This window comes from Atractosteus spatula, chromosome 18 (assembly GCF_055471065.1).
Source record: "Atractosteus spatula isolate fAtrSpa1 chromosome 18, fAtrSpa1.hap1, whole genome shotgun sequence".
In the NCBI taxonomy this organism is placed as follows: Eukaryota; Metazoa; Chordata; class Actinopteri; order Semionotiformes; family Lepisosteidae; genus Atractosteus; species Atractosteus spatula.
The window spans coordinates 12,484,717-12,505,493 of record NC_142723.1 but is presented as its reverse complement, the minus strand read 5'-3'; the positions used below and the strand labels follow the sequence as shown (position 1 = coordinate 12,505,493).

Sequence of the window (20,777 nt, the reverse complement as noted above, 5' to 3'; positions counted from 1 at the left end):
TCGCTGCATCGAATCCTGGCTGAGGACCGCGTCAGCTGCCATCTGAAGCCTCACTAGCTGTGATCGAGAGCTGTAGGAGCCCCCGCTGTGGCACCTTCGGGTGTCGTAAAGATCGGTTGGACTCTAATCAGAGAGAGAGTTCCAGCCCCTCCCTCTACTAACCAGACTCTGCTTCGTTTAAAAGCGGTGAGATGTTAATCGCTCCTGGTGAGTTGGGCAAGTGAGTAGACCACCATTTCAGTGCCTCAGAAGAGGGTGACGTAACTGGCCAGTATCTGGGAGCAGTAATGAGACAGGTTAAACGCCATCGGTTACTCAGCATACTGTGTACAAATGTGAAATTTGGGTTTGTGATTCACCTAGAGGAGAGTGAGATACAGTATAGTGTTCGCTCCCCTTTTGGACTCTCTGGCCCTGGTGACAAAATCTATTATAGGCTACGTCTGTCTGGCCCTGCGTATAAAGATGCTACAAAGTGCCAAAGAAACCCTCTCCATTTCAATGCGATTTAAATAGAACTCCTGGATAAGGCTGGGCTTCATTTTCTATGGTAACTTAACTCAGTGGAAATCGGTCACAGCGTCGGTGCTGTTAACTGAAGACTGTTTCTTTCCAACCTGACAGGGAAAAAACAGAGACTCCAGATGAAAGCTGGCTTTTGAAGCTTTTTTTTTTTTTAAACAGAACAGGGACAACCAAAACAGCACAGCTAAGCGATTCTCCCTTTTCAGCTCTGCCAAAAGAGCCTCTTCTGCGATTGTCCCTGGAAGATCACACCTCTCTTTCCCGTCGGCTGGTTTTTTTTTTCAAGGTTATGCTACTTTGGAAGCCCTTTTTAGTTCAAGGGAGGAAAGGGAGTTGAGTTGTTGAGGACTTTTTAAGAAGATCAGGGGCAGTGAAAGCAGATCTGCAACTCCGTTGTTTTCAGAATCGATTTGAAAAGTGCGATTTGTGCAGCTGGTTTAATCCCAGAGCCCCGGTTTCAGCCTCCGGTTTTGAGCGAGCCTTGCGTCATCGGACGTGCATTTTCAAAGCCTCGCTCGGCTTCAGCCTTGTGCCACACCGAAGGGCTCCGCTCCCAACAGCGGAACAACACATTTAGTTTTTCCTCCCTTGCAACTTTGAAAAGCACAAGCCCACACCCCCCCCCCCCACCATGGTGGACGCCGTCTGGATCGTCTCCGTGTTCCTGAGCATGTTGGCCATCGTGGTGACCATTCTCTCGCTCCGGAGGAAGGACACCGAAGAGGAGGTGGCCAAACCGAAGGAGTCCCAGGAGTCCTCCGCCCTCTCCGGCAGCAGCAGTGGCAGCAGCGGTGGTGGGGGTGGGGGAAGGAGTCTGGAATTTTCCCCTGACGAGCTGGATAGGTGCATGGCTCGCCTGACGGGGGTGGTGTTCGCGGGCGACGAGGGGCCCAGAGGGGACCCGTACAGGACCAGGGTCCAGGATGAGCTCTGGCAGCAGCCAGCCCCTTCCATCCACAGGTCCCATGTCTACGTGTCGTCCCCCGGAGGCCCGGAGAGCGGACGCTGGCAACCAGCCCCGGCCAAGTCAGAGGTACCCCCATTTTCTTAGGGCAGCTGTTCCCGACGTTTGCCCTGATCCTCCTTTTCGGCGGATAAAACGGCCAAGTCCACAGGTTACAAATCATCGCGCCTGACAACCGTGAGCTGTAGCGAGGATAACGAATTCTGCGCAAAAACATTCCAGAAAACACCCAGAGAAGGGAAGAATCCTGGGAAATGAAGACTTGGCCAGGGTTTAATTATTTGGCTAGACCCTTTCAGATAACTAGTGATCGGTTTGTATACCAGTTAAAAAGTCCGTTTGGGGCACTCAGTCTCTGTGCATGAGTATATTATGTGTTGTGGAAGAGGCGTGTAGAACAGTTGCTCTGTTTTCTAGGACAAGTGGTTGTTAACTGCAGAGAATGGCCTTCTAAGACCCTGAAAGTCTAATAATTATCTATAATTATGCGATAATTAGCATCTGATTCCCTCTTGAAAGTTTACCGGAGTATTGAATGGTAGAGAATAGTGTAGTGACAGAAAGGACTGTGACATCCAAGTAAAGGAATAATCGTTTCACAAGGGAGGTGTGGTAAGGAATGATGGGAAATATTAAAATGGCAAAGCAAGAGCAAACGACACATTCATCAGTGTAAAACGCCACAGGGAGTCTGTGAGGGACTCCAGCACGTAGGTGATGGAGGGAGACAGGGTCTCTGATCTCGCTGGGGTTCTGGAGTGTGACAGACCCGAGTCACCTTCTTGCATAACAGCCACACACAGGAGTACTGTTATCTTGCATCTGTAACTAATTCACTAGAACATCTTAACTACTGCTTACTTGGATAGATGAGCTGTTAATAGGTGTTATCACAGAGAAAGAGCTTAACAAAATGCTGTTCTTCCCAACTGGGATGATTTAACTTGTTTTAGATACGGGGCAGCAGTGTGCACAGCTACAACTGTGATTGTGAGAATTTTACAGTGTTTCTGCTTCCATTTGTTGCCAATTTGCTATTTCTCAGATGATGACTTTGAAAGAGGCTTTTTTTCCCTCCAATAGTTTTACAGCAGGCAGATACAGCTAAGCGACTTGCAAAAGACATGACTTCTGTCTCCGGGATTTTACAATGGGTGGAACAGGGGTGTTGTTTCGTCTTTCTCCATGTGTACAGACAGGGTATGAGTTGGACGTGAACAGGCTTCAGATTGGGCAGGTCTAGTTCAGCTTACTGATCCGCTATGATCGCTTTTGCAAAACAATATCAAAACCTCACTGAAGAGAACAACTGGAGATATATCCGACGTGGCAGTTTCTCTTCCCCCTTCAGAAGGCGCAGTGTCGAGAAAAGCCTTTTTTCTCAGCCTCCTTGTTGCCTGAAAATAAACAGCTGACCGATGGCAGTATTGGGATATTTACTGGCGGAGAACTGAAGCCTTCATCTCTTGCACATTCCAAGGGGGGTTGTTCCAGTTAAAGGGAGGATATAAAAGCTTCAGCGAGTGTCAATTCACCCTTCCGATCAGTTCGACTGTCTGCTGTTGTCTTTCACAATGGAGACCTTTACTGTGTATGCATACTGTACTTCTTGCAATATTCGAATTCTGGTATAACATAAATCTAAACCTACAAACAGAAAAGAGACTCGTAAATGAAAGGGTGTTCTTGAAAGAACTAGGGATTCGTTAAAACAGAAAATCATTTGTATGGCAGGGCTGTGAGGTAACTGCAGATGACAATGGCACATAACAAAAGGTCAAAATTTGCAATTATGCCCGTGATCACACTAAGAGAGAGAGAAGCTGTTTCTCTGACATGAAGTTAAAAAGACATAATTTAATACAGGGATTTATATCACTCAATTTCACTCTCACAAAGCGCTCAGAATTGCAAGAGTCTATTATCTTTTCATTGAAATACATTAGTGCACGTATCGACCCGATGCAAGTTCCATAATTTAATATTACCAGAACGTTTCCAGTTATTCATCATAATATTAGAGACGTAATGCAGGGCTGCACATGTGACCGTCTTGAAACCATGCAAATTCTATCCATTAAAGTTCAAGTCAAGGAAGGAGCCTTCTGTACAAATTCGTGTGTTTGGAAATTTCTCCGAACATGTTCGTGTTAATTGGATCTCTTTTTTTTTTAATGAAATGTGCAGGCATGCCTAAATCCCTCAGCCCCTAGAACTCTTTCTTTCTCGTTTTTAAAAGTGGGATTTCTCAGCTCTCAAAGCTGCTGTACCAGTAGTGTTTTTTTTTGTGCCCAGTTGAGATGGAAGGTTGCTTGTAGAGCATTGTAAACCCCCCAAGACAGAGGACCCATAAGGCTGATGCTGGCAAAGGCAGCCAGTCTGTCAGTGGATGCCCTCAGAGCACTGTCCTGGGTATAGGTGTCCCATGAGCTAGGGAGGGAGAGAATTGCAGTCCGAGTCCTGCTAGTCCAGACCCTCTAAAGTTAGTTCCAAGGCATAGGGCATGATGGGCTGTGAAACATGTTGACAGCGGCCACCTACAAGAAGCTAAATGGTTAGCAAACAGGATGATCTGGGGTTAAACTGACTTAAAGCTCAGTACCCAAATCGGAGACGCTGACTTGAGAACAGCCAATGAGCTGACATTCGTGACTAAGCCTGCCAGGAAAGTGTTGTGTTTCAAAGTCCCCCCCCACCCCAGTGGCCAGGAATCATGGGATGGAGGGAGTCATTTTTAGATAGTCCTGCAAGGCACGGTGTGTTTTGAAATACTGATGTGCAGCAGGACGGGGGTGCTGACACTCTCTGAAGCAACAGCGCCGTCTTAAAGGCGACAGCTGGCCTGTCCATTAGTCAAACTCGGATCACAGTGCAGAGGCTGCCCCAGGTTAACAACCCAAAAGGTCCCAAAACTCATGTGGCATTATTTGTAAGAGAACCTAATTTGGGGGGTGGGGGTGTTGTCCAGTAGTACTCAGAACAATGCAAATCACCCCCAAACATCTGAGCAAAAGCAACAGTGTGAAATGAATACAGGTTTGCTTAAGATGGCTTTCTATGACACAAGGAATTTCTACGACATGTAATGTTAGCAGAAGTTTGAACTAGGCTCTCAAATAGAGTGACAGAAGCTATACTTTTCAAGGAATACAATGTATGATTTTATTTTAGTTGTATATTGGAACCATGACTGGCGTTGTTAAGCAGACATGACAGAGGATACTGTTATTACTAGTTGGGCTATTACTAATATGGGCTTATGTATGGGGCAGATACCTGCAATTCTCCCCAAAATATTTTCAGGGAAGGATCCTAGTCAATCCATGTTGACCTTCATTCACTCAACAGGTTAAAAGCAACACTGGCTTTTTCAATCAAAGGATTGAATAATTATGGATTTCGAGACAGTGTTAACATAACATCACTTTATCGGCCCTATACAATTTCTTGCATTAGGAATTCATCTTTTTACATACCCCAGCTTGCTCTCCATGAGACACACAGACAGGGAGAGAAGCTGGGGGTCAGAGCGCAGGGTCAGCCATTTATACAGCGCCCCTGGAGCAGCTGGGGTTAAGGGCCTTGCTCAGGGGCCCGGCGGAGTAGGATTCCTCTGCTGGCCGCGGGATACGAACCGGCAAACCTTCCAGCCACAGGTGCAGATCCTTCGCCACAGAGCCACCGTTAGCATCGGATGTTCTTCACGGACAGCATATAAAGTTCCAAATGGCTGGCCGACGCGTTAGACAGGACAGCGAAGTTTGGATGGGTTTTTTGGTTTCCAGCACAGGCCGGGATTTCTCAGACACCTCCTCCTCCTGCCCCAAAGAGAGGCGGTTTCTAGTTACCTCCGGGACCTGGGGAAAATGTGAGGTGACACGATATACCGCCGCCGGCCCCCTCCCTCTGCACTGACGTCGCGTGTCCGCCCTGCCGTTAACAGAAAAGTTTATTTGCAGGAACTGACCTAGCACCTTGAGAGACCTCCACCCCTGATCTTTAAAAAGAGTTCGATTTCACATTCTGAAAACATCACAGCTCCTGTATTTCTCTGTGAACTTGTCCGGTCTGACAGCTGTTAAACTGGTCAGGCAGCAGCAGGATGCCAGGTTTGGTTTAGAAAGCCACACACCCAGCACATGTGCCCTAAATTCATAGACACTGCACTCGGGTTTCTGTTATACTACAGTACTGAACAGAAGGAGCCAATACATAAATACCAGCACAATGGAAGAAGGTTAAATGTCCTAAATGAAATTCCATTAAAATGTTTTTTTTAGGAAAATAACATTTGTCTACAGTGTTTTCCAATTATATGTAATCATATAATAATTGGATTTAATTGGACTTTCACATATAAGTGGCTTTACTGTTCTACAACCAGCCCATGATGGGACTGCTAAGACTTGATGGTTAGATATATAACTATCAAAGGCATCTGATGAGTCTTTGGAAGCAGATAAATAACCCAGATGGACCAGATGGGGTGACTGGTGTTCTGGTTTGGTTTTTCCTAGGTGAGTGCAAAGCAGCCCCAGGAGTTTGAGCACATCCTCTCCGAGATCGGTGAGTTTTTAGAATCCTGTCATCAATGCACGTATACTCCTGGAGGAATTCCATAGCTGTGCGTGAACAGCTGAAGTCACATAAACAACAAAATGAGTCTTTTCTCATGACTACCACAGGGTACAGGAAGATGGGATTGTCTTGATCAGTGCTGACCGGCAGGATTGAGTCATGCACATACAGTTATGGCAAAGGAACAAGTTAAGGTTTATTCCATGCTGAAAAGAGAAGAAAAGAAACAACGTTTCGGCTGTGGAGCCTTTTTCTGGTGTGAATTTGGGACTTTACTTGTTCCTTTGCAGCCTACGCATGCTGACGCAGATACCTACTTGAGCTACTTCAGTTTCGGCAAAGTCTCTGTAAGGACAATGTTCATATTGATTTTGATTCCATCCATAATTCCATTCCATACTACAACGAGGTCTTACTGTATGAAAAACTAGTGCAGTGTTTTCTGTATTTAGAATTTCTGATCTAGGCATTGTACCTCAGTTCCTGTAATGCGTGCATTCTTATTGAATGCTGCTCAATAGACGGCAATTTGCAATTCCTAGAGCATAATTAATTAACATGACACTTTTACATAAAGCTCTCTGCAGATTCAACAATGATCCTAGGTACTTTAGAATGGAGACAGAGCGGCCCCTCCAGAACATTGTGCCAATTTGCATGTCCCCCATGCCGTGTCCTTGGGCAAGACCATTGAAATATAGGACAAATGGAAACCGCCAGGCCCCGTTTCCAAGCATAGAAAAATTCAAAAGCGTTTTAATTTGGTTGCCGGGAGGTGGGGAGCACACAGATGATTAGTAAGTGGTGTAAACAAAGGCCCATTCCACAGATACTGGAAACATTTGAGGTTTTCTGAGTGGGAGACTCTGCCACAAAACTGAGCAGGCAGAAAACCACATTTATTTTTTAAGGTTTCATATCTCACCGTAAATTGATTTTAGATAAGATAAGATCACTTTATTAGCCATATACAATTGCTCGCATTAGGAAATTCAACTTTTCGCATACCCCTGAGACACACAGACAGGGAGAGAAGCTTGGGGTCAGAGCGCAGGGTCAGCTTTTGTACAGCGCCCCTGGAGCAGCTGGGGTTAAGGGCCTTGCTCAGGGGCCCAACGGAGGAGGATTCCTCTGCCACCCGTGGGACTTGAACCAGCAACCTTCCAGCCACAGGCGCAGATCCTTAGTCACAGTGCCTCCCCTCTGCCCCTAATATAATATAAGGTATGAAATATCCAAGACCCCCAAAACAGTCACTGATCCAAAAGGTCCCATTCCTTTAAAGTCTTGCGATTGAATGAATGTAATGCCCTCTAGTTCCAGTAAGAACTGCTTGGACAGGCCCGTGAAATTCTGAAACATCTGAAGCCCGATCCACCCCCTTCTTCCAGGACTGGCTTCAGCAAAGCCTGAGACGAGGTCAAAGGCATGTAGACATTTTCTCCTTTGGTAGAGTCGAGTCTATTGTCACATGTACATTGGAATTCTTAATCGCGCTGATCTCTGGGTACAAGCGCAGTACAGCAGACACCACCGCACCATGTAGACAACAGGAACATTCAATATGCTGTCGAACAATAAACATGTAGTAGTGAGACACAAAGAAAAACCATGGTAGACTATGCAAAACGTGTGAGTGCAGCTGTGTTAGCTGTTGAGGTTGTGTACTGCAGTGGGATAGAAGCTGTTCTTAAGTCTAGTCGTCCTTGCTTTAAGATAAGATCACTTTATTAGCCATATACAATTTCTTGCATTAGGAATTTGTCTTTTCACATACCCCAGCTTGCTCTCCATGAGACACACAGACAGGGAGAGAAGCTTGGGGTCAGAGCGCAGGGTCAGCCATTAATATGGTGTCCCTGGAGCAGTTGGAGTTAAGGGCCTTGCTCAGGGGCCCAACGGAGTAGGATTCCTCTGCCGGCTGCAGGATACGAACCAGCAACCTTCCAGCCACAGGCGCAGATCTTTAGCCACAGAGCCACCGCTCCGCCCCAATGGTGCAGTACCATTTGCCAAAGTGCAGGGGAGAGTTTGTGGCTGAGATGGTTGGGTGGGGTCATGGTTTTGGGTTGGGATCTGGGGTTTCTTCAAACCAGCGAAGGGGAGGAAAGTCTGTCCTGCGGTGCTGAAAACACCCACACAGTGAGACTGCAGCTCATAAAAAAAACCTAAAACTGCCTTGAGCTGCTGTGCCTTGGGATTCTGATTCCCATCTTCATCCTGCTACACTACGTATTCAGGGAGCTGCCTGGAGCTGCACTGCAAAATAAGAATCATTGAACTATTAAGAAATCTGATTCTCAGGAAGTAAAAGTAAGTGAATGACTGACGAATGTGTTTACTTCATCTCCCAATACTAACTCCAGAGCAAGCAGTGCAGGAGACAGTGGAGCCTGAAGAGCTTATGAGAAGAACCAGGAGGAGGCAGCATATGACCACTCATACTGATACAAGGTGAGGAGAGTCCCTTTGTTAATGACTCCAGAGTTAACCAAGCTAACAAAAGTTCCATCTGTCAAAGGAGCTGCAAGATGTTTATTACGAAACAGTGTAACTAAAAAGAGAGAGGTGACAAACAAGATGAAGCCATTCGGCCTTTCTTTTGGCTGCTGGTAGCTTAACGGCCTTTGAACCTGTAAACTCTGACTGTCTTAATTTTGTATCTCACTCTGTCAGAAACAATTGTATTGAGTGCCATCCCCTTAAATTCTTCCGAATTGAATGTTGTAGTAATGCTCTTTCCTAAATGAAGCCTACATCGGTGTAGCTAGCTTTGAATTTGAAAACCTACAATCTTCACAGAACCTTATCAGGAAAGAGGATTAATGCCAGGCTGTGCAGATTGTCCAAATTTCCCGATTACCTGCAGAGAAAGTAAATCCTTACCAAACACCTGCTCTTCTGAGAGATCATGCTGTCCCCTAGGTATTGTATGAAAGTGCAGCTTATCATGGTTCTACATCTCGCACACTGCTGTTTTGTTACACAATATTCTTTTTTCAAAGACTTGTCAAATGCCATGCCTACAGGATGTGCTGCATTTGTCTGCTGACACCTTCACTGGGTTAACTTGACTGTCTTAAACTAATCATGCCTTTTATCTTCCTAAAACCGGTTGTCATTTGTCTTTCATTCATCCGTGGACTCTCCCTGTCTGTGTGTTGACAAAGAGACACGATTGAAATTCGGTGCAAAACATCCGCAATCTCTGGTTGGAATCATACGAGATTCTTCACGGTGTTGAGAACGTTTTTTTTTTCCCCGTCTTATTTTTGTTTTATCTGTAGAACCGAGACGTCGAGCTCAGAATTTCCTGGAGAGAGAGGCAGTCAGTCCTCACCATGATCGGATGAGAAGATGGTGAGCTGATATAGATAGTACTTTACCTTTCATGGACAACAGTGAAGCTCCCATTTCACAGCAATAGGATCCATTATGAACTCACGCAGGACGACTGCCCCAACACAAATTGTGCTTAAGAAGTTGAAACGCTTATACTGTATTACACAAACTGACTCAAAAAAGAAAAAGAAGATCCCATATCCAAAGATTTAAACATCCAATTCTTGGCAATGACTCTTATTCAAAACCCTGCAGGTTGTAAATCTAATACAGGACATCTAATACTGTACATTACATCTGTAATGTAATGGAATGTTTGTTCAGTCTCTGATTTTTCGTCTTTCCCTGCATGTAACGTTTGTAAAACTAGTGTTTTATTAGCAGGGATTGTCGGTTTTGAATAACACAAAGTTTGGAACTTGACATCAATTTATCATTGAAGAGCTATTAGCGTTACAGACCATATTATTTGCCCTGTAGGAATATAGAGTAGTTCTATGGTTTTACCTTTCTTGGATGTGGAGATCTGTGGTGGACTTCCAGTTCTGCCTGATCCAAGCACTTCACATATAAGTTGACTTAAATGTTTTCGTTCTACATTATATAAATGATTGTATAAAAATGCAATTGGCTTCACAACATTAGTGGTTGATATTGAGAGACATGTAAAAGCTGCAGAACTGTGGCTATGCAGCACAGGGTTGGGTTGGTGTAAAAGGACATGTCTTGAATGCCAAGGGACCAAAGTACGAGGAGAGGCTCTCAGCAGCAGGCATAGCAAGATTGCCTTTAGGAGCATGGAGTCGGATTTCCAGTACCATTACCTGTGGTGTTATTTCGCAAAACCTTGTTTTGCCACAAAGAATGCACTTGGGTGGTGCCTTTCCAGCATGGCATGCTACATTAATGGGATCAGAGTCCGATAGCTGGAGACCCCTCTCTATGACCCTGCTTGTTGCTCTACAATAAATGACTTTAGGGGGCAAACATGGCATTCTGGGAACCCTCTTCCATTTATGGTCTATGTATGGTTGCCATCAGAGACCACTTGAGGCCTCGCTGGCTACCCTATTGACACCCATGTTGCACCTCCCTCAACCCCACCCATCTGTGATGGACTTTCCTAAATTTCTTGTCCAGGGACTGTACAATGCAAATTGCAGATTTAATCAGTTCAATGAATGCGGTCTCAGCAAGACCTTGTAAAGAAACCTACCTTGTAAGAATAGAATTCTTAAAGTATCATATATATATAGTTATAAATCATATTCAGGTACATTAGAAATGTAGAAAGTGTCCAAAACCTTTTTTATTGTCTGTTTTACAGATGAACCGAGACACTTTGTCTCTGGGAAGAGCAGACCGATCAAAGGGGAGTACGATCTTCAGCCCCGAAGATGTGAACACCTTAGCTGTAAAACTGAGAGCACAGCCTCAGAAGACATTTAGAGAAAGAAAAGCACAGACAATCGTCTTAAGAATATAGTGAAATCCATTTGAATAGTCTTTTTTTTTTCTGGCTTTAACGCTTCGTTGATTTTCTAGACTTTTAGAAGCAATGGTTAAAATTGTGGTTTTTAACCTTTAATTTTGTAAAAAGTTAAGCCCTCATATCCGTATCGTCCCCTGCTGTGTACCCATTACAGAATCTAATGGCTATACATGCCCTTCAATTTCTCAATTCTTGAACTGACAAGGCTAACATTCTTGTGTAATATGGTTAATTGCTTTAAATAAATGAACTTTTAAAAAAACAACCTATTGGACATATGATAAGGTTTTAAAGGTAATAACAGCCTGTGGAATTCATTGTGAACTGTTCAAATATCCTTCATGACAAGTACTTGCATTTAATTTATTATGTGCCGCGTTTGCTAAAAGGGTTAGTATGGTTTGCTATACAATGATGATGTTAACACTTACTGTAAAAAATAAAACATTCTAATAAAAGGGTTTTGTCATTATTATAGATTATAAACAGGCACCCCCCATTTACGAATTTTCACTATAAAGTAGTGTTGTGTATATTTTTGCCATTTTTCAAAAATCGACCGTTTTTGCTCTAACGAACTCCTGCGTTGATACACGTCCTGCCGTAGGCGGAGGAATACATCTCTGTGCGTAGCATAGGTCCAAGCATCATAGGTCGTCCGCTACGACCGTATTAAGAATTCAGCTGTGACAAAGTGTGCAAATTAACACTTTATATATTTTACGAAATATGAACCTATGTTTTGCTATAACGAGCAGAATTTCTACGTTGATCCTACTCCATGTGGAGGAATACACTTCTGTGCGTAGTGTAAGCTCAAACACTACGTTGTCCACTACGACGACGCCTGCAAATTCAGACGTTTTTTGAATATTCAGACGTATTTTCTTATTAGTTCTTACCATATCGAGCATCCTATTTCTGTGATGTCAGATTTATTGTGAGTGTTCTGTTCAAGCTAAAAACATTTAATATATATAAAGTAATATATATATATAAATATATAATTATTTTATATATATATTTATTTATATATAAATTATATATATTTATAAATATATAAAATATTTTATTTTATATAAAATTATATATAAAAATATATATACATAAAGTAATACTGTCGTCACTGTAATGATTTCGCACTGCGCAAAATTTTGAAAATGTGTGGATATTTCTGGGATTTCTGGTGAACCGATGGGAGGGATTTACATATATTCTTGTGGGAATTATTTTTTTTTATTTAAAAACTTGTCCTTACGAACAGTTTTCATGGAAGGGATACAGCCAGGGATGCTTGTATCGTATTTCAATAGGTGGCGTTTTTGACAATGTGGTCTCAACTGCTCCCTCCAGTGGACAAAGCGCGCCACTGTTTTCTTATTCTTTCAGTAAATCCCCACAGATTTCGGAGTTTTAATTTTTCAAAAGTGGTTTTGCCATCATCATTAAACTATTCTGGAAAAACAATCTTTTTTAGAGGAACCTCTTCTTTCGCAGACAGAACGTTATAACGAGATAAACCGCTCTGCAGCGAGCTCCACGTCTCGGACGTCCAAAAAGCAGAGTGACAAACTACAAATAATACATCACGTGTTAACAATCACATTTGCACGAATATCTCCTCAGCATTTGCCCAACGATATAAATTAAATTACTGTGCGCTTTCAAAGTACGATAGAACATTAAGCCACTGTGTCTGCTGAACAGTAACGAGCAACATTTAACAGCACCGTGTTCCGCTTCATCTAAAGACATTGAACTGCACGACTTTCTCAGTCTTTTAAGTAAAACAAACAAAAATTGCGGTATAGGTATTTTTTTTATTCTGGGTTGTAAAGTGTCAAATACAGTTTCTAGATTTTTTTTTCCCATTTATATTTTAAAAAAAACGGAATCGCCCAACGTGGGGCTCGAACCCACGACCCTGAGATTAAGAGTCTCATGCTCTACCGACTGAGCTAGCCGGGCGCTTCTGCGAACAGTCTCGCTTGACGTCGCCTTTTGCTTGACTCAGTATTGGGGATGACATAATTCGATCATTTTAGCAAAGAATTTGACGTGCAAAACCGCATTCTTTAATTTCTCAAACAATACCCCCAAATGTATGCTAAGCTTCAAGGGGTTATTAGCAGTGCTTCTTTTTGATTAGCAATAGCCTGATTTGCAGATTGCAGATGCATTTTTGTTTCTAAAAATGTAATTCACTCTTGAGAAAAAATAGGACGTTTAATGCATATTTCACAGAAGCTCCGACAACCTTCTGCTTGCAGAGCCGTGCAGGAGGTTGGAAATCGCGGCGGTGTACATGTTGAGGAGGAACTATGGCGAGTGTTACGTAAAGTCGGAGAATGTCGGCTTTGTTGCGGGGGATTGAAAAAAAATGTGAAGAATTTGGATCTAGCGGTAGATGGCAGTGCTATTAAAACTGTGTAACCTGCGATGTGGTTACGCAGCCATTACACGGACAAGTGGAAGGGAAGGAGAGCAGCCCGCCTTCTGTGGGACTGAAGCCGAGGCGCAGCGACAGGGAGCCGGCAGGGTTTGGGGCGAAGACCTCGGCCCCCCAACTGGTCTGCAGACAACTGGACGGCCCGGTGCTTAAAAGGAGCTCAAATACGTCACGTCATTGATTAAAAGGTGGTTGTGAGGGGGGCGGATGAAGGGGGTTGTAAATTGAGCTGGAAAAAATAAAACGTGGACAAAGACGGTGAGAAAGTGCGTGTAAAAGCCGAAAAGTGCCAAGACCGTAGCGCGCAGGGTGCGTGTTGCCTGGTTACGAAGTGAATCGTGAAACGGCTTTCGGGTGTCGGAGTCTCTCACTGCAGGCCGCGCTGCCCCAGATCGCCGGCTCGGCTCCTGAGAAGTGGGGTTTTAGGGAGCACCCCAATGGCGCCCCTCAAGTGCAGTTTTTATTACTGTTGAGACTTAAGAGCCTCGTCGTAGCTAGAGCAACACCACTTGCCCGGTCGCTCGTTTTACAGCCCTATTGAGTTCAGAAAAACATGCAGTTAAGTTTCTGTGTACATTATATATATATGAAATCCCTAAACAAACCTTATCTAAGAATTACGTAATTTCACGCCAAACGAACCACCTATGGTTTCCGTAGTTTGTCTTTGTGTATAAAATTGTTTTTTTTAAAGAGTTGCCATCGTGAACTGGCAACGTAACACCGTTGATGACTGTAAAGGCGTGTACCTCCCTTTAATGAGGGCAACTGCAATGATATTAAACATGCCGCTAACCTCCATCTCCCGCAATGTTGACAAAGAGTAGAGTTTCTCGTTTTAAACTTCTTGCAGTTGACGAAAGGGCGCTCGTCTTTGTGCAGGACTAACCCGAACCAATAGAGGTCTTAAATATGTGGGGCTTATAGTGGCTTCATAATATTTGCTTTTGGTTTTTAAGTAACTTAGTAACTGTCTGCCATGCTAACCACGGTAACAGCACATTCGTCTTCAGCGTTTTGCCAAAGCCTTTTCTGGTGTTTTATATTCGGGGACTTTTCATAAGAAAAAATGTAAATTCTTGGAGAAAGTGTAATTGGAGCAGCAATACTTCTGTTATTTTTTTACTATAATGGGAATTAAATAATAGGAATTAAGAGATTCCTAAAGCAAAAATAGAAAGACTCTTAGCTGGCTACAAGAAATGTTTGGAAGCTGTGATTTCTGCCTAAGGAGGTGTTACTAAGAACTGACCAAAACTTTTGTACATGCCACTTTCATAGTTTTATTTTTTTCAATCTGTTAAATTCAGCAAATAAATAGTAACTGTGCATTAAAATGTGCAGAAATATGGTTACGTTTGTACCCTGCAGAGGTAGTGATCACTTCTTTTCAGTAAAAGATTAAGTGAAACGTGCAGACTGGTTTCTGTCAAAATCTGGTTTATTATAGATGCTTTTTTGGCAGGTGGTCAATCTTAAAATGCTTTTATTTTAAGCAACATTAAAGATGGCAAGCAGTTTTGGTTAAAGGGTGGCAAAATGGACATTAATTCCATTTAGGAATTATCCTTTAAGGAATGTTGTCTGCAGACAGATAAAAGAAATTCAGTTTCTTTAGTCTTGAACAGAGGAGAATCTAATGAAAGTGGTTAAATCTTGAAACATATTGACAAATTCTATGCAGATCTATACTTTCAAACCATAATAAAATTAGGACCCAAAACCCTGAGTGCGTTTAGGGCATTTAGGTGAGGTTCCATTTATTGAAGTTAAGAAAGCATGTCTGTACACAAACAGTTGCAGAGGAGTGGAACAAATTACCCATGTTGAGGTTGGTTCCCTGGGATTCTTCAAGAAAATGCAGGATAAGGTCCTTGGATCAATAAGGTATTAGCAAATTTCAAATGAGCAAGAGGGATCGAATACTCGCCTCTCATCTGCAGTGCAATCACCTCTCCTGAGGCCCCCAACAACATCAAGGCCCCTAATTGTTTACACCGTAAAACAAAACCGATTATTTTCTCTGATTGCAAATGCATCTGTCCGAAGCAGGTGTCCTTGTCTATTTCCTGCCACACTGAAATATATGTGATATGAAATGGGTAAACTGCGTTAGAATATGCGTCAGGCAGAGTTCTATATTGTTTTTCCGTTTACAGAAGGGAGTGTTGGAGGTCTGGAAATGATGGATGCAGACGCAGCGAGCGATTTCAAGATGGAAGTCGTGCGGATCAAAGAGGAGGTGGTGGATGAGGAGAGTTCCGAGACGTCGTTCCGTGAAGATGCCGCCATGGGCGACGAGGGCTTCCCGGAGATGGAGTGCGTCACGATCAAGGATGACCTGGGGGGCACCTGTCGCATTTCTGAAAGACCCTCGTCGATCCGTTCCTGCAACGCAGGCGAGTACCAAGAGAATGAGAGAGCGCTCGCTTGATAACACACTGCTGTGCGGCTGTTTCTTGCCTGTTACTTCGTGTTATCTGGGATCCTGCTACTTACCCTTCCCCTGCGTCTCTCTGTCTGTGTCCCTGTAGATCTGGAAACGGATCGCTGCCAGTTCCCGCAGTGTAGCCCTTCCTGCATGGAGCAGAAGACCCTGGAGAAGCACGTGCTGTCCCAACATGGGGGCCATGCCGAGGCAGAGGACGGAGCGATGGGTCTTTCTCTGAGCTTGCCCGTCGTCAGCACAGCTCTCCCTCCGCCGTCTCCCAGCAAGCCCGGAGATGGGGAGAGCCTCCTGACGTTCCACCACTGCCCGGAATGCCAGCGGAGTTTCCCGTGCGCACACAGCCTGGAAGGGCAGCAGGGGGTCGTGGCCGGCCGCGAGGGTCCGGCAGAGGCGGCGGAGACCCTCCGCCACTGCGTGAGATGCGGGAAGACTTTCAGGCACAGGGGAGAGCTGAAGGTTCACCACAGGACGCACACGGGAGACGCGCCCTACGCCTGCTCCGTCTGCAGCAGGAGCTTCAGCCAGCTGGGCTCCCTGAAGCTCCACCAGAAGAGCCACTCGGGCGAGCCCCCCCATCACTGCAGCGGCTGCGGGAAGAGCTTCCGGCAGCTGCGGACCCTGAAGAAGCACCAGCTCCTCCACGCCGAGCCGCGGGCCTACCACTGCGCGGACTGCGGCAGGGCGTTCCGGCAGCTGCGCGGCCTGCACGAGCACGAGCGCGCCCACAGCGGCGCGACCCTCTACATCTGCACGGACTGCGGGAAGAGCTTCCGGCAGTCGGGCAACCTGCAGAGGCACCAGCGGATCCACACGGGCGAGACGCCTTACCACTGCGCCGACTGCGACAAGAGCTTCAGCCAGCTGGGCTCCCTCAAGCTCCACCAGCGCAGCCACACCGGCGAGACGCCCTACCACTGCAACTTCTGCGAGAAGAGCTTCAGCCAGCTGGAGAACCTCAAGAGGCACCGGCGGACGCACACCGGCGAGACGCCTTACCCCTGCACCGAGTGCGGGAAGAGCTTCAGCCAGCTGGGCAACCTCAAGGCCCATCTCCGCATCCACACCGGAGAGACCCCCTTCCAGTGCTCCGAGTGCGGGAAGAGCTTCAAGAACAAGGGCAACCTGAAGGCCCACCAGCGCATCCACACCGGGGAGACGCCCTTCCACTGCTCGGAGTGCGGGAAGAGTTTCGGCTGGCTGGCCGCCCTCAAGACCCACCAGCGCACCCACACCGGCGAGCGGCCGTACCACTGCTCCAGGTGCGGCAACAGCTTCACCTACTCCTACAAACTCCGCACGCACGCCTGCCAGGTGTGAGCAGAGACGGCCGGAATGAGGGGGCGGGGGGGGTCACAGGTACTTTCTGAAACTCGCCCGTCTTGTACTGTATATGCTGGACGGTATGTGTACATTTACCTGGGTTTTACCATCTCATTTAGGAAGAGAGAACCCAGTGTTTGTGAATCAAAAGGGTGAGGTCAAAGCGAAGTAAAAAATAATGTAAAAATGTGAGAAATTACTCAACCACATGCACTTTTCTAGTATTGCCGAAAGGAAAAAAGAAGACTACATAACTGCTATTTCACTGGCTTCCAGAGGCCTGTGGGAGCAATAATACTCTGAGGCTTCAAAGCACTGAAGGTTGGCATGAGAGATTTGAGGCTGGATCCCAAACTGCTCTGGGGGTGTCTGCTTTGACAGAAAGTGTCCCTTTTCCGATTATTTGCCCATTTCCAGGATGACAACAAGTGCCTCCTACCTGATGTCCGGAACCTGTCTGCCAATTCCTTTTTTCAGCTCTTCGTTTGTAAAATCCACTTCCACCTTTTTCTACAGACTCCTGCCATGACTTGTTGTTTCCCGAATTTCATTAGAACCCGGCTTCTCTTCTGCGAACAAGGGTCTGCTCTGCATCTTTTCAAGATGAGGGCCGTGAGATTTTCTGCCGTTTGTGTAATGTCGGTGTGAGATAGGTTTTAAACAAATTCCAGGTAGTATCTAACAACACTGCCCGGTGGCACTTATTTGAAATAACCGTTTGTCTCATCTTTGTTTGTTTCCTTTTAAAACCTGGTAATGAAATTGAGAAGCCACATTCCACTGAGTCAGAAGAGATTAAGGTCCACACTCCTGACTGGCCAGCCCATATGTTCGATACACTCAGCGTTGCAGTGAATTTCAAGGGAAAAAAAAGGCTATTTTTGTGAAATGTACAAAAATAAGATCTTGTTTTTCTCTGTCAAAACCTTGAAGCAAACTTGAGCAAACATTAGTATTGATAAAAGAAACACAAATCTGAGCTTTGTCTTATTCAAGGAGGTCTAATCTTCAGAACATCATGTGGCTGCTCCTGCTGGTTGTACAGTATATCTTGTTGCCAGAGTTTCCTGCCGAGCTGCTGCATTGCAATTAAGCTTTCTCTTCAAGTTAAGGAGATCTTGTTACATTCTGTTGGAGGAAACATAACTATTTTATCACAGTAATTAAGCATGAACTGCAGGTGAGTGCAAAGGCAGCTTTTATTTTTACAGAACTACTGTAGACGCAACATAACTCGAATGATCCTTTTTTAAAATTACCACAGTCCTTTTTTTCTGAAGTACGGAAATTCAGATGGACATACAGTACAGATCAGATCTCGCTTCAAATGCGAGTCCCCCAAAAATCCCAAAGACAAATCCAGCACTGCACATTCCCAGACTTTCTGTGGAGCAGGTTGTCTTCTTGGTCTTTTCTGTTCTAGTGCCCTGTTTGTATAAGCAGTATGTGTAGCAGTGGGAGGATGTGGGATATATTGTACACACTACAGGGAGGATATACCAGGATAGTAGATACTGTAGGTCTGATCTGTTTGGGTGGAGAACAAATTCTTAAGATAAAACGGTTGTTAAACCTTAAATGGCTCTCCATTTATTTAACATAAAATACGGTTTAGGTGTATGACTTGGCTTGTTCAGAACAAGGCAGGTGTAATGAAATTGTTCTTCACTTAAACTGCTGCCACAACTGTAGAATTGTATACTGGAACAAAGAAACGCAACACCTCCTCCTCCACACTCTGGCCCTCCCGTCTGTGTGGAACAGGCTGAAGAGTGACTCATCCGTGAAGAGGACCTGATGCCACTGCTGACCAGTCCATCGCAGCCTCTGTCTGGCCCAAGCCAGTCGGGTGTGACGTCTAGGAGGTGTGAGCAGATGGCCTCTGACAGGTCACCTTGCTCTAAGGCCAGCAGCCTGGAGCCTCACTGTCCTGTCACTGACGCAGGTATTGTGTCTACCGGCAGTTTCAGCAGCAGTACAGGTGGCAGATCCGAAACGATCTCTCAGATGGACCAGTCTGATGTGTTGGTCCTGCTCTGGTGTGGTCACTCGAGGGCGACCGGATCTTGGACGGTCATCTGTCCGTCCGGTCCGCTGAAACCTTCTCTGCAGTCGGGACACAGTGGAGCGGCTTACTCCATAGTGTCTTGCAACGCTGGCACATGACATGCCTGCCTGCACCATACCAGTGGCCCTCTCCCTTGCTTCTGGTGACATTCGAGGCATTATGGAATGCACAGAAAACTGACTCAGTGTGGCCTTTTTCTTGCAATAACATAAGCTTTGAATTAAGGTCTTTTTAAAGGTGACCTGAACAGGCATTGTTCCACCTGGACCTCGTTGGGTTAAAGTGCACCTAACGAGCTGTCATGTGATTGGCAAGTTGCAATGCCTCAACTGCACAAGCTCTATTGCTGGTCAGAGGGCTTAAAACAAATTGACAACTTTTTGTGAAAGTACATAAGCTACAACTATAGTATTCTCATTCCAGAAAATGTTGTGTTTCTTTTTTCCATCAGTATATTTATTACAAGTGGAATTTGGTGTGGATTTGTTTGTGGTAGATGGGGATGGAGAAAGTTTGAGCCAGTAACCTTCTTATCTCCTCTGTTCAGTGAGTGTGGCATGCATCAGAAATGGGGACCATCAGCTGACTATGACAAGCAGGGTGACTATAGTTTTGCAATACTGTCAATTCATTTGTTTACTGAGATTTGGTCTGAGAAATGTGGAGTACAGTTACCCTTTAATGATGTACAAACCACTTCTCAAGATATGTCAGAGCAATAGTTCGAATTGCAATAGTTAAAATACCATATATGGAAAAACACGCTCCCTTAACAGTCACTTGTAACGTCTTTTCTTAACCCAAATGCAGCTAGTTTCCTGCATACTGAGTGTGTGGATTTGCAGTCCTCCTGTTTTATTCTTGCCAAGTTGAGGTTGTTTGAAGATCATATTTTTACTGAAAAGGAAAACGGAGCATTTTCAATGTTGGGAAAAACATACTAGAGCTGCAGCTTTGCTTCAGTGGCTAACTTTTGAGTTTTGTTCAGTATTTTAACATATAAGACAAGGTCTGCTCATGGCTGTAGATTCTTCCTCTAAATATTGAGCTTTCTCAGTAGCTCTTCCATGTAAGGAGAATGTCTCAAGAAGTGTTCAGCCACTTTCTGTTGAAGGGGAAGAATGTTCCCCAAGGAATTCACAGCAGATCTGCTTTTTGCCTCACTGCCTTTTTTTCCCCCCCTGGAAAACACTTGTTGCGCATTCCTGTATTCATACAATAATAAACAACACAGTTGTGAAACAGTAGTGGAGTCTTGATTAACTGTGACCGATCTATCACCACAAAACCACTTGTTCTTGGTAAGGGTCATGACTAGATAGCACCATGGAGCTCAAGCCAGGACCAGAGCAGGGCCCACAAGGACAATGTACAACAGATAACCCATCCTGATGGGAGGAAACCTGTGCAAGAGCAGAGAGACCATGCAAACTCCACACAGAAGGCACCCCAGTCCAGAATTGAATCCAGAATTTGAGCACCACCAGCCTGTTTCACACTGCACCATTCATGGCAGCTTGGATTTGATCACCAGTCCTTATCTGACTTAAACAAACGACCCAATATAGGATAGCCACCATCAAAGAAACG

General features: G+C 44.9%; 2 protein-coding genes and 1 non-coding gene across 4 annotated transcripts; 2 read left to right on the top strand and 1 right to left on the bottom strand.

Moving 5' to 3' along the window:
• Positions 1-285: 285 nt before the first annotated feature.
• LOC148818597 (uncharacterized) lies at positions 286-11,359 on the top strand. Of its 2 annotated transcripts, none has more exons than XR_016094456.1 (5): positions 286-1,558; positions 6,007-6,055; positions 7,385-7,493; positions 8,434-8,521; positions 9,355-9,405. XR_016094456.1 is itself a non-coding variant. In XM_088937003.1 (5 exons), the coding sequence occupies exons 1-4, from the start codon at positions 1,157-1,159 to the stop codon at positions 9,410-9,412; spliced, it is 597 nt and encodes a 198-aa protein (XP_088793129.1). In that variant the 5' UTR covers positions 485-1,156; the 3' UTR covers positions 9,413-9,427; positions 10,737-11,359. The 2 variants fall into 2 exon arrangements, 1 of the variants encoding a protein (XP_088793129.1); XM_088937003.1 differs by lacking the exon at positions 7,385-7,493 and adding an exon at positions 10,737-11,359 and having other exon boundaries at positions 485-1,558; positions 9,355-9,427.
• Positions 11,360-12,796: 1,437 nt separating this feature from the next.
• Positions 12,797-12,869, bottom strand: trnak-cuu (transfer RNA lysine (anticodon CUU)). Its single transcript has one exon. It is a non-coding gene; the product is annotated as a tRNA-Lys (tRNA).
• Positions 12,870-13,348: 479 nt separating this feature from the next.
• On the top strand, positions 13,349-20,427 carry LOC148818595 (uncharacterized). The gene is made up of 3 exons (XM_088937001.1): positions 13,349-13,538; positions 15,510-15,749; positions 15,885-20,427. The coding sequence occupies exons 2-3, from the start codon at positions 15,533-15,535 to the stop codon at positions 17,114-17,116; spliced, it is 1,449 nt and encodes a 482-aa protein (XP_088793127.1). The 5' UTR covers positions 13,349-13,538; positions 15,510-15,532; the 3' UTR covers positions 17,117-20,427.
• The last annotated feature ends 350 nt before the right edge of the window (positions 20,428-20,777 follow it).

Coding starts and splice junctions, on each gene's coding strand:
- LOC148818595 (XM_088937001.1), top strand. CDS start 15,533: ATGATGGATGCAGACGCAGCGAGCGATTTCAAGATGGAAGTCGTGCGG. Junction 15,750..15,884: donor GATCCGTTCCTGCAACGCAG/GCGAGTACCAAG, acceptor GTGTCCCTGTAG/ATCTGGAAACGGATCGCTGC.
- LOC148818597 (XM_088937003.1), top strand. CDS start 1,157: ATGGTGGACGCCGTCTGGATCGTCTCCGTGTTCCTGAGCATGTTGGCC. Junction 6,056..8,433: donor GCACATCCTCTCCGAGATCG/GTGAGTTTTTAG, acceptor TACTAACTCCAG/AGCAAGCAGTGCAGGAGACA. Junction 8,522..9,354: donor ACCACTCATACTGATACAAG/GTGAGGAGAGTC, acceptor TTTTATCTGTAG/AACCGAGACGTCGAGCTCAG.